At 42.6% G+C, this 13137-nt stretch overlaps 1 protein-coding gene across 2 annotated transcripts; it reads left to right on the top strand.

Annotated features, from left to right (window-relative positions):
- Positions 1–371: 371 nt before the first annotated feature.
- Positions 372–12869, top strand: SPRY3 (sprouty RTK signaling antagonist 3). Of its 2 annotated transcripts, none has more exons than XM_030850211.2 (2): positions 372–721; positions 6235–12869. In XM_030850211.2, exon 2 carries the CDS (start codon positions 6338–6340, stop codon positions 7202–7204), a length of 867 nt encoding a protein of 288 aa, XP_030706071.1. In that variant the 5' UTR covers positions 372–721; positions 6235–6337; the 3' UTR covers positions 7205–12869. The 2 variants fall into 2 exon arrangements, with proteins under 2 accessions (XP_030706071.1, XP_060148873.1); XM_060292890.1 differs by lacking the exon at positions 372–721 and adding an exon at positions 5125–5224.
- Positions 12870–13137: the final 268 nt, after the last annotated feature.

Genomic DNA, 13137 nt, shown 5'->3' with positions numbered 1-13137 from the left:
TCTAGAAAACGTCTACATTCACAAAACAGCTGGCTAGCTGAGCTGAACACACTGCAATCTCATCCCCCTTCCTCCCCCCACCACCGCGGCCCGCTCTCTGCAGATTATATACCAACACGCCCTAAGCTATATAAATAATCACACACTAGCGGTATCTATTGCTCTGTTGAGATACCCTGTGTCTACAACTGCAGTTTCTGCTGCTTCGGTTCATCTGTCAGATTGGAGGAGGGGGGAGGAGGGAAGGGGGAGGGGAAGAGAAGGGGAAGGAAAACGCTGGAGGAGGGGAAAAAGAAGGAGGAGGAGAAGGGGGAGGAGAAAGAGGCGGAGGAGGAGGGGGAGGAGAAATAGGAGAAGGAGGAGGAGAAAGAAGAGGAGGAGGAGGAGGTGAACAACTTACCCCGCTGAGCTTTCTTTGGGGAATACGTGCATCAAGGTTTAGATCTGCATGTAAAATCCATACAAAGTATCTGCCACTACAAGTCTGACTCTCCTCCCTACCCCGTTTGTTTGTTTTTTTTTTCTTTCCCTTTTCTCTGCTGTCAGAAAGACTGAAACAGAACTATCTCTGTTTCTGGCTCCACTGCCAGTGAAGGAGTTTTCATTCAGACTTTCCGAAGAGAGGTGGAGAAACCTAAAGACTCAGGAGAAGAAGAGGTCCTTTGAGCCAGATGGGGCATTAGTTCTGCTTTTCTCAGCATGGATAAGCCCTTTCTTCAAGGTAAGCTTAGAGATTAGCTCCTAAAGACCTCAGAATTCTTTCTATGAAATGCACAGATTGCCATTCATTCCAGTCATCGTGTGTGTGTGTGTGTGTGTGTGTGTGTGTCTGTGTGTGTGTGTTTGAGAGCGCGCGCGTGTCTGTGCACGCGCACAAGCGCAAGCGCATGGGTAGAATAAAATGAAAACCGTTTAACTGAGATTTAAATGAATCAGCTCTTGCAGAAAACTATCCGTATCGGAAATTTCTAAATCAAAGGAGAACTTCAAAATAACTCTTTTGTAGCCAAATGTCAATGCAATTTCTAGCCTGTTGACCTTTAAATGAATTTTGGTGCTTGCCTAAGCCCCTTATAGCGCAGCCTAACCACCCAAGCTGAGAACGTACGGAGAGCCCGTGCTGAGGCCAGTCTGGCTGCCCAGCGGGCATCCTGTCAGTGTACGGCTAGTCTGCTATTGGCTCACAAGTCTGGGCTGTGCATCGTTCAGATTTCATCACATCACCTTGCCCTGGGTAGAAATGGCGCAAGCTGACACGGCATAACCCCCTACTTACATTGAGTCAGAGCAATGATTTAGAAATCTCTGGATCCATGCCTGGGTGTGTGTGCACATGTCTCTGTGTGGCATATGGAAATTTTGTCAAAAGTGAGAACCTGTGAGCATGTCTAGTTAGCCAATAGACATCTGATAGGACCTAGGGCAGTGGTTCACAGTCCCTTCCATTCGTGTAATTATAGTTACCACTCGCCTCTGTATGCTGCAAACCATGTTGGATGAACAGAAAACAGACCTTGAACTCTTAGACAGAAAATCTATTTTGAAACGCAAACCATTGTTGCTTTTCTGGGTACATTAAAACCTCACTGTAACATAATGTGCTATCACATGAATTTGGATACACCAGGTGTTAAGTGATGTTCCCAACAAGTCAACTGCGTACATACATACAAAGAAGGCACAGGCTAGCTTTTTATCCACAAGGAAGTATTAATCTTGTTCCCTAAACCTCTAAATAAACATTTCGAAGACTTTATTGTAACATTGTATACATTTTGGCTTTTTTGTTCTGTTTTTAGGTCTCTCTAGCTGGGAAACAATCTAGTTAGTGATCTGAGTGACTTGGATTCAGAGTTGAGAAGTTGAGTTGTGAGGAAGTAAGGAACCTGAAGGAAAGGACACCAATTCTTCATGAAAGACTTTTGAGGCAGAGGAACGCAACCAACAAACCCAGCATAAAAATTTAGAGCATAAGGACAAGAAGGGGATTTAAAAACCTTCCTTTCATACCCCCCTCATTTTGCAGATGAAGAAACGGGCCTGGAACAGAAGTCACTTGCCCACAGTCACACAGAACTTAAGTTTCCTGTCTCTTATAAAAGGATTTGGGGTTTAAAGAAAGATTCCTACTTCTTAAATGAACAACTAGCATTTTCTTCAGGATTAGAAGTATGTGAATTCATTTGATATTACAATTTTTCCTTGTATTGCTCATTACTAAAACACCTATATCTTTAAAAACGCAGGCTCTTAAAACTGCAAGACTCTGGTTTGAAATAAACTGCTGTTGAGTCTTAATGAAACTATGAAGGTAATGAATAGGACTAGGGTAACAAAGTGACAAGTTAAGAGTTAAATGTGGTGAGAACCTGGCAGCTCCAACAAGATGTATGTGGTAGGACGGAGGCCCAGTCAGTGGCTGAGAGGTTAGTAATGTAAACTATATACAACTTGGTATTTGTAAGGGGGGGAGTGCTTTGATAGAGATGCAAATGCTCTTGCACAGAGAGGGATTTTTAGCGAGCAGACTTTGGAACAGTAGAACTAAGAAAACACATAAAGCCATAGCAGAAATGCCCCCTATGTTTGCTTTCAGTTATTCTGAGAACGAGTGTATAGAACAGCAGAGCACAGAAAAAAGCAACACACCCCAGAGCCGTTACACGGTAAGGTACAAAACAGCATTGAACCCATGGGACTAGGAGAAAACAGGAGCCAGGCTCTCCTTCTCTTCTCCCCTCTTCTTTGAAATCAAGATTGAGTCATGCTGTATCGGGAAGGATTTATCATAAAAATCAGAACACTCTTAAGGTGTTAGCATAGAAGGGCTTTAGATAGGAAAGTTTTCAACTGTAGTCTCAACATGGCAGATTTTAGGTTCCAGGGAGAAAATACATTTTTCTTTCATTAACAAACAGCATTTCTTGAATGGATTTACCTTTCTAGTCCCTAAGTTGGCATAAGAAAAGAAATTTCTGTTTAGGTTGAACATAGCAAATTTCAGGGCTACAGAAAAACTGTTGAGAAAGCTATGAGCACCTGGCCAGAGGGACTGAGATGGGAGTGGGTTTACAATGCATCATTCATTACTGCACAGGCACTACGTGACAGAAATCACTAGATCCCATCAACGTGCAGCCAAGACTTGTAATCACCTCGGCTCCTATTTAATAATATATGATATGTATATTCTCTCTCTCACTTAATAGAATATGGAATTCACCAGCAGCACAGTCGGTTTCTTAACTGTTGCTGCTCACAATGAATGACCCTTTAATGAGTGGATTTCTGAATCATAAACGTGCTTGCAGTAGTAGTTTTTCGTCTAATCTATGTGCTGCAGCAGTCTCTTGTCTATTTGTTTCTCAACTTTTTTTCCCCTCTTACCTTCCCCTACAGTATCTATTTCAGTTCATCCTGTTAGCCAGATCGGAGTCAGCACATCCGGAATGGCAAACAATTTATTGTCATTCAATCCTGTTTTATCCTACTCAACACCCTGATTTTACCCAGGTCCTACTGCCCACCGTATTGCAGATCTTCCACAGTCCATTCTAGTAAAGATTTTACAGGGCAGGAAGAAACCTTCTGAGTTCATCCTGTTAATCCCCTTACCTGTAAGCAAAACAGTAGTACTTCATCATCCCAGACTGATGCCCAAAGCCTCATTTAATCATCCAAGCATCTCAACTCTTCAGTCTTGCAGCACTCTAATCAATATCCAAATACACCTTCTCAACCTAAACACCATATACCCTTCTGCTGCCAAGACAGGATCCCCTCGTGCCTCTGAGTTATTTGTATTATGACCTAGATTCCTCCAAGCATAGCTTTCAACCTTCTGGGCAAGTCCCTGAGATATCTAGTGACATCCTTGGGATCCCATATGATTATCTCCTGTAACATTAAGACCTAGTATGCCTTCCTTTGAGTCCTTGAGCTTTTGAATTTCCAGTCTGTTTGAATCTAATTTCCTTTGGGAAATCAGTGAGTCTAAAATGCATCTAGCATGTACGTTATTGTTTTTACAGTGTAAATGACTTGAAGAGCCCCACACATTATTTATCTGATCAATGGGGAATAAATTCATTTCTTATAAAATTATCAAAAGATTCTTCCCAATCCAAAGCTCCTACATCCACATACCCTGCAAGCCAGCTGAACAATGTGTCCTTGTTTATTTGGGTGTCCAGATGAAAACTACCTGTTTCTTTCTAATGCTGGGACTATGAGTCTTAACAAAGATACAGCAAAGGTAGAGGTGTAAGGCTTCAGGGGATTGTGAGTCCAAGTAGATAAAAGAGACAAACATGTTGCTTTTGAATGCCCAAGTAAACAAGGGCATGTTGTCCAGTTTACCCTCAAGGGCTGAAGATGTAGAAGGTATGGACGAAGAGAATTATTTTGTCAAATTGTTTAGTTATGTAATTACAGACCATAATAGGGAAGAGTCCCTCAAAATCACCTAGTCCATTCCTATAATTATATAGATACCGGAACTGAGGCCCAAACAAAGTAAGTGATTTGCCAAAGTTTACATGTTTGAGTCTTAGAATCTCCATAGTCTTTATCTGCATTCTCTTGTGCTGCATTAAATAACACTGAAACAAGTTGCTAAAAAGTGAAATTATAGTCAAACTGGTTCTTTGATGTGATGTGCCAGAAAAGTTATTTTTAACTAAATTAAATCTTCTTTTCAAAAAATGAACAGATGTAAATTCAACTAAATAAGTTTGCATGGGGATATAGCCTCGAAAGGCAATGAGTCTGGTCATATTATTAGCCACTGAGTCCTTTATGAACTACGTCTTTTTTTTTTTCTTGCTATTGAACTTGGGGCACATTTCAGTGTCATGTTTGCTTGCTTATGGAAATCTAATCAAGCACTATCCTCTTTCACTTGTTCCTTTCTATTACTCATTCAAGCTTTCCATCCCATGCAGTAGTGTGAGTAATCGATCTATTTTGAGGAGGCCTGAAGTCTGATGGATTTCAAATATATACTTTATTCATGCTAGCGTTTCCTAGGTCCTAATGCCCCCATGGTGACTCTTAGATTTTTGTTTAACTTTCCTTAGGCACACCTCTTTCGGCTGTTCAGTCTTCCAGGTGGTGCAATACAGTAATCTACTGCTGGAAAAATATTTTCCTCATGGTCACCGTTATCAGTACTAGGCTCAATCAAATGCTTCAGGGAATGACCACCGAGCGCTTCCTGATTGTGGTACGATGAAGGCACAAGCATATATTTTCTAGATATTCAACTTGTCTGAAATTTGGTATAGAAACTGCTGCTCTTTAAGAAAGCCAGTTTATTGTCTAAGGTAAAGACAGAGAAAAGCAGTCCAAGCAGATTCTGCCTCATAAATCCCATCAATATAGACTTGACTTAGGGCGGTAAAAAGTACAATTATAGGTGATATTTGAAATAATTCAGGGCTCATCTTCTGTGGTTCCCCCATCCCCAGGTTATTCCTATGTATACAAAAGTTTGATTCTGAAGCCATGCTGCCATTTAGAAAGAATTACCTCCTCAGTAAGTTAAAGCAGCTTATAAAATGAGGAGAACAGCAAGATGATTAGTCTTGACTTTCTTACCCCCTTGGGAAGCCTTTTTTCCTATTATTCTACAGATAGCCTAATTTCTGCCATCTGTGTCTCTGCCATATCTCTGCTATTACTGCAACTTGCTTGCTTGCCTGTATTCATTGAATCAAGCTTGTCCTTTATCATCTGTTTATTTATGCTTATAAATTTCACTGAAAGGAAAATTTTGCTTGAGAATATATATATACATATATATGTATATGTATATATGCAACTTCTCATGGAAGGCTTTGGGGGCTTTCTCTTTTACATCAGTGTTGCTTTAGGAAGTGACCTTTGCATTTGAAATTAGGTTCCATTTTTATAAGAATTTTGATGCTGAAGGCCTAGATTTCTTGGTTAGCAAAGCTCTTAATGAGCGAAGTGCTCCTGTGACCCTAGTCGTATGATGGGCTACTACAGGAATCCGTAATCAGATCTTTGCTCCCAATGTGCTTTATAGTCCGGATGAGATAACCAGACTTGCCTGTAAAGAAGTAGGTGAGGTCAATTACAGAATAGAGGAGTAACATGAAGACTAAAGTGATTTAAGGTAGTGGTGGTGATGGGGCCCGAGGTTTGTTGGTTCCCTGCAAAGTACTCATGCCTGTGTGTTCTCATTCATTGTTTCTATTCCCTCTCTCCTAGGATTTTCTGATGCGCCCTAAGATCCATGTAACTACAAGGGCTCTTTATCACCACAAGTGCCACCCTGACCCAAAACCACTCAGAACTCAAGAATCAAGGCAAAATGGATGCCGCAGTGACAGATGATTTCCAACAAATCCTGCCTATTGAACAGCTGCGCTCTACTCACGCGAGCAATGATTATGTGGACCGTCCTCCAGTCCCCTGTAAACAGGCCCTCTCCAGCCCTTCCCTTATCGTGCAAACCCACAAATCTGATTGGTCCCTGGCTACCATGCCTACTGCTCTCCCACGCAGCCTCAGCCAGTGCCATCAGTTGCAGCCCTTGCCTCAGCATCTGAGCCAATCTAGCATTGCCAGCTCAATGTCCCATAGCACCACTGCCTCTGATCAAAGGCTCTTGGCCAGCATTACGCCCTCACCTTCAGGCCAGTCCATCATCCGAACCCAGCCTGGAACAGGAGCCCACCCAAAGGCTGATGGTGCTCTGAAGGGAGAAGCTGAGCAATCTGCCGTGCACCCCAGTGAGCACCTCTTCATCTGCGAGGAGTGTGGGCGGTGCAAATGTGTCCTCTGTACGGCAGCTCGCCCTCTCCCCTCCTTCTGGCTGTGCAACCAGCGTTGCCTTTGCTCCGCTGAGAGCCTCCTCGATTATGGCACTTGTCTCTGCTGTGTTAAGGGCCTCTTCTACCACTGTTCTACTGATGATGAAGACAACTGCGCTGATGAGCCCTGCTCCTGTGGGCCTGGCTCTTGCTTCGTCCGCTGGGCAGCCATGAGCCTCATCTCCCTCTTCTTACCCTGCCTGTGCTGCTACCTGCCTACCCGTGGATGCCTCCATCTGTGCCAGCAGGGCTATGATAGTCTTAGGCGACCAGGCTGCCGCTGTAAAAGGCACACCAACACTGTGTGCAGAAAAATCTCTTCTGGTAGCGCGCCCTTCCCCAAGGCCCAGGAGAAGTCTGTATGACCTTCCCACAAGAGGGATCCAGTGCTTTCTCCTTCTAGGCCCCATCAATAAAGCATAGGCCTCATCTTTGAAGAAGGGGAGGAGGAGAAAAGTAGCCAAGCCAAAGTTAGGGCTCACCAATTTCGTTCCTGCAGTGTCAGGGGAATGGTCAAGTACATCCTGGTGCAGGATGCCTTGCTCTTTCTCACAGTATCTATCCCACTCCTCCTCAGTCTTTTTACACCCACCATCTCAGCCCTTATGGCTGTCATGGCATATTCAGGTGATATATAAGCATGAGATTTGGACACTGAGGGCTGACAGAGCCAGCAACGTGGAGATTTAGGGGCTCCCCAACGTAGTACCTCTCGATGCAGGCTCTGAGTGTCACTCTGCTTTCCACAGTGCCTTTGGAAGCTTTCTTCTTAGATGGTTTTCACAGGTCCACGTGGAACAGTGTTCAGTATTCCAGGGAATCTGACCCCTTCTCCGTCTACCGCCCCTCTGGTCTTTAGTCTTTTTCTCATTTTCTCCTCTTCTTGCATTACTCTGTTCTGTTCTCATTCCCACTCCATTCTCACCCTCTCTACTTTTACTTTTCCTCTCTTTTCTTTCTCTCTCTCTGCTTTCTTCTCCTTCCCTCCCTTTCTCTCAGACTAATCCTTTCTCTGCCTGTATTTCTGTCTTGTTTGATCTAATCTTTGTCTCCTTCTACCTGTCCCTCCTTCTCTCTCTAACAGGTCAAAAAGTGCTGTTTTTCCGTAGGTGTTTCCTTTGACGCCAAACTTTGCTGTTATACTATTTACTAATTTTTATTGAGGGAAATTGATTACTGTAATGAACTTATCACTAGCAATAGTGTGTGTGCACTCATAACCACACTCGCCAGTTTATGAGCATATGAGGCAAACTTATCTTACATTTCCAGGTTTAATTAGTTGAAGTTTTACTCCCTTTCCCAATAATCAACTTACAGTACTGACAGATTCCACTAGCATGCTGAGTAGGATAGTAAATCAGGATGCTCATAACTTTGTATGTCTGACCCAAGTGCCAAAGGCAGACGTGCTTTATAGCTAAATGAACAAAGCAAAGGATATTACAGAGGTCTGTTCTCTCTTAGAAGCTAACTGCCCTGAGACTGCATGGCTCAGGCCTTAATAATGGACATAAAAAGTCATAAAACTTTAGAGCTGGAAGGATCTTAACTGTTAATCTAGTTCAATGCCCTTATTTTACAGATGGGAAAACTGAGGCCTGGAAATAGGAAGGGATCTGCCCAAGGCTACACACTGAGTTAATAGAGTTGGGCCTGGCATACAGGTCTTGTGACTCTTGGTTCAGTATTCTCTATTAACAATGACAGAAAGCCATTCCCATTCAATTTTCAGGAATCATGCCAAGCTAGTGTGGTGGTCTTTGTGTGGGGCACAGTGGGTAGCTAACTTTCAGGTGTCAAGGCTGCTCCCAGTGGACATCACCTTTGGCTCTGTCACCTTGTAGAAGCTCAAGTGTGCAAAAGAAAAGCTTAAGGAAGCCCTAATCAAGCTGCATCTTCGCCATTGCACCTACCCTTTGCTACACACTGTGCTTTTGCTCCTGGCTTTGTCTGCAGTGGCAGTTGCCTGAGAACCTAAATTTCAGCAACAGTGGAAAACTGAGACGAAAGATGTATGATGCAGAGAACTGACTTCTCTCTTATGAAATACCAAGAGCTTGTGCTGTGAATCCCCTTCAATGGGAAAAGGCTGCAGTGGTGATAGCAGGCTCCTAAGGACGGCTGCTGAAAGATGCAAGAATTAGATACAGTTTCCCTCTGTAAGTGAGTCCAAAATTCACTACAGAATTCAAAGATTGAGGGCACTTGCTTGAAATCAAGGTGCTCCGACTTAGTTTAAGACTTCCAGACTCTAGCTTTATATATCATCATCTCTTTTAAAGTGTGCATGGGTATGTATTACAGGGTGGAAAGGTGGGGAGAAATGTATAGTCACACACGGGGGGAAGAAGAAGGGAACACCCGCGCCCCCTTGTCGGCTGTACACTGCAGGAACGCGTGCCTCTCAGTCTTCGCTGGTTCTGAAGCTCCCTGAAGTGTGCTGACATTTGGGCTGCAGAGACCCTCTATTTTTGTATCTATAAATATGTCATGATGATCATTAATAATGTTAATGATATCGCTGCAAATGGTGCCACACGCAAGGTTTGGCTTCTTGGAACATTTATAACCCGAACCAGTACCTGCCACCTCTCATGTTGCTTTCAAGTCCTTCCATTTAAGTAACTTCTTTTTACCTTACAAGTCTGCCTGATTGACCTTTGAACTTAGCCACCCCTAAAAGCTGTGCCCGGTTCTCTGGGTCAAGCTGGATGGTGACGAGTGGCAACAACACACACTTCTCTTCGCTTCTGCCTGAAATTTGCTTAAAGCTGAGATCAGTAAGGATTCTGACACTAGTGCATTGCTCCTGGAGCTAAAGTCATTCTATGGATGTTTGCTGATTAGTTTCAGGACCCAAAACAACACAAGTCCCTCCTCCTTGATAGCTCCTTCACATCTCAATCCTGCAGTCCTTACTCAGGCAAATTGTGCACTGCCAGAGGCTCTGGGCTCTGCCCTGGGCTCTGCCACACACCCAAAGGAGCTCTTCTCAGTGTATTTCTAAATGGCCTTACACTTGGTAGAAGAAACTGAACGGTTATGCCAATGCAGTTGCAGTCTGCAATCTGCTGAGTCAGGGCTCTCATTTGTGTCCAAGTTGGCCTGATATGGACTGCATCTGGTTTACGTATAGATGGGTCCTGTTGGGGTATGCGCACAGACATGTGAGTGTGCATATATATCCCCTCTGTGAGATATATATATATATATATTTACATATATATATGTAAATATATATCCACACATCTCTATATATTTTAATGTATTGCACATGTATATTTAAAATATATATGAAAGAACTCTAAATCCTGCAGAGAGGCTCTGTTTTCATTATTTTTCTACTTTGTGTCATGTACTGTATAAACAGGAATATTTAGAGGATGTTTCCTGCTTAGCATTTTTTTGCAGTTAAATCATCTGTTACCCCCTAAATCTACTGCTTTCCACATATTGGTCCCTTGATACCTTTCATATGGCTTTAGCCAAAAGTTTGTTGTTGTTGTTGTTCCAGCCCATCTTTCCTCATCACAACAGCTATAATAAATGTAGTGAGCACTTACATAGTGCTTACTATGTGCTAAGCACTATTTTAAGCACATCACCTATATTAGCTCATTTAATCCTCACGGCAACTCTGCAATGTATGCACTATTATGATTGCCATGTTACAAGTGAGAAAACTGAAGTACGGAGGGGCTAAGTGACTTGTCAAAGGTAACAAAGCTTGTAAATGCTGGAACTAAGATTTGAACCTAGGCTGTCTGACTCCAGAGTCCATGGTCCAGAGTCAGGTATAGAAGTCCAGAGCATAATATAAACCCTTGTGGTATAACAAGCCTCAAATGGTGAATGGTTCTGTCCCTAACTCCAGTCCACCTGCAGCCGAAGAGTTGAAACAAACATGCTACTGTGTTAGGAGCGAAGCAATAGTTACAGACATCATGTTATCAGCTGTCTTGCTTCCCGAGATGGTGGCATTACACACTTCTCCACTTTTCCCTTTGAAAACATGTTTGCAGCCAGTTACCGTTTCTCAATCAGCTTATGGTATGGAGCCAGTAGAGAATTTTTTTTACTTTGCCAGAGAGGGTAAGAGTTTACTTGGCCTTCTCTTTAAGGGCCCAGGAAATCTAATTCAATTTCTTTCTGAAGAAAGTAGAACTAAATCTATGTTTGGCACTTGAGATTGGTTGGAGCTGTTAACATTCAAGCTCATTGATTATATTGAGTGCATTTTGCTGATTCAAATGTAAGTAATCCACTGATGTCCATTGGTCAGTATACCACCTTACCTCTTCCCATCACCTACTTCACACAGACATTATTTCAGAGCCAGAAAGACCCTTAAAGAACATCTATTCCAACATCAACATTTTATAGTTGGAGGAAAAGATGCACAAAGAGAGAAAATAACCTGCCAAAGTCACACAGTTATAAGTTAGGGTGGAATTATGACAATTCCAGATTGCCTAGTTGCCAGATTCCCTGGTCTGAGTTTCTTAGAAAATAGAGCTTGAAGCAAGAGCTTATGTGAAATCCCAAGGAAGTAGGAGCAAGGAAAAAGAGGTAGGGAAGGAGGGAGAATAACCTGTTTCATGACAAGCTAACTTCTCAATCTCTTATGATAGGCCATACTGTATCTCAGCCCATCTGCGTGAGGAAAGGGGAAGAATTCAACTCCTATCTCCCATCTCATTAGTCAAATACCTTCCCTGTGGAAAATTAGCTCCCCTGCACTTTTGGGTAATGCATGTGTGGGTGCCCAAGCATGTACCTTGGCATCTTAAGCCTCAGCAGCAATGGGGTAGCATTACAGACAGCAAGGCAAGTGTGCGTATAAAGGGAGACATATGAACTTAAACTGGTACACTAGGCTGGTGCTTTTCCCTTACGTCTTTATTCACTTTCATTCAAAGTGAGTTAGAGATAGCCTACAATTTTTAAAGTATATAAGGCTTTATTGTGGTGCTCAGAAACATACTAAATTTGCCTTCCTAAACCTATATATTCCCCGACTTGTTTTTAAGGACTTCTTTCTGCATGGAAATGAAGTTCCTAGTTCAACTAGAGAAGTAACAATCTAGGCCCATATCCTTATCTTGACCCTTAAAGCAGTGTTGCTGCTTTCAAAGGCCAGAATGAACAAGACACACAGCTTTCAAGGAAAGACATCTTGCGAGTGACGCTGCTCATTGTGGTTTAGGGATCTTTCTGTCATTACAATCAAAGTGATGTACGTTGCTCCCACATATATTTGCTGGCCAGTTCCCTGTAAAAGAAGGGGGTAATCCTGACACACAAGTTGTCATTCTCCAACTATTAAAGCAATCCTTTCGGCTGTACTGGATAATGGTCATGTCTCTGATAATAAAAGACACAGATGACAAGGATTAGGAAACCCCCAAGTCCTTGAAGAACTGACCAACACTGCTGTTGCCAGTCACTAAGGAAAGAAAACAGAGATAATCCTTCAGGTGAACACCCTAGTTTTATTAATACAGGGCTTTAACCTCAAGTCACCTGTATGTTCTATTGTGATAAGATGAGGTGACCCGTAAATGCATCCTAAGGGCTCATTTTGAACCTATGTCCTAAGGCCTAAACTACGGGAGACTGAATGACGCCCTTGGCCCCTTCCTCCTAGTCCACACTTTAATCTTAGCCCTCAAAGTCTTACCACTCTGGTGACAAAAAGAAACACTAAAAGGGAAAGGAACACTAATTTTTATAATATCAGAAATTAGTTGGCTTAATTTTACTCTGTAAAAGTTTTAAAGGATCCCCTTCCAATGGGTGTTAAGGCCTCCCAATAAGGAGAAGGCTCCAGGCCCATCGTAATACATAAGGTATACTGAAGGAAAAAGAGAAAAAAGTAGTGTGAAGTAATACTGTATGTAGGTCCAGAAAGAAAAACAAATGTTAAGAAAAAGCTATGTGAAAGAAAAAAGCTCTGTAATCAGTTTGTTTCTCTCATCCAAAACTCCATTTTATTAACCTCTTGGCTCTGTTGTATATTTAAACTCCGTTTTGTCCTTGACTTGTAGCAGCATTCGTTTTTTTTTCAAACTCCTACAACACTTCCACTGGAATGATTGCGTGTGTGTGTGTGTGTGTGTGTGTGTGTGAGAGAGAGAGAGAGAGAGAGAGAGAGAGAGATGGATAGAGCCTTGAGCTCTCCCCTAGAGGTTCAGAGTTAGGGTATGTACTCTAAAACTTTCAGCCTTTCAAACTCCCTTCCAGGACATGTCCCCATAGTACTTGGATCTTATACTAAATGACAAAGTTTCTCTCC

This window comes from Globicephala melas, chromosome X (genome assembly GCF_963455315.2).
Source record: "Globicephala melas chromosome X, mGloMel1.2, whole genome shotgun sequence".
NCBI lineage: Eukaryota > Metazoa > Chordata > Mammalia > Artiodactyla > Delphinidae > Globicephala > Globicephala melas.
Note: the sequence above shows the minus strand (reverse complement) of the source record. Positions and strands in the feature narration are given on the sequence as shown.

What these genes read in the sequence shown, in the direction of transcription:
- SPRY3 (XM_030850211.2), top strand. Translation starts at nt 6,338, where the DNA reads ATGGATGCCGCAGTGACAGATGATTTCCAACAAATCCTGCCTATTGAA.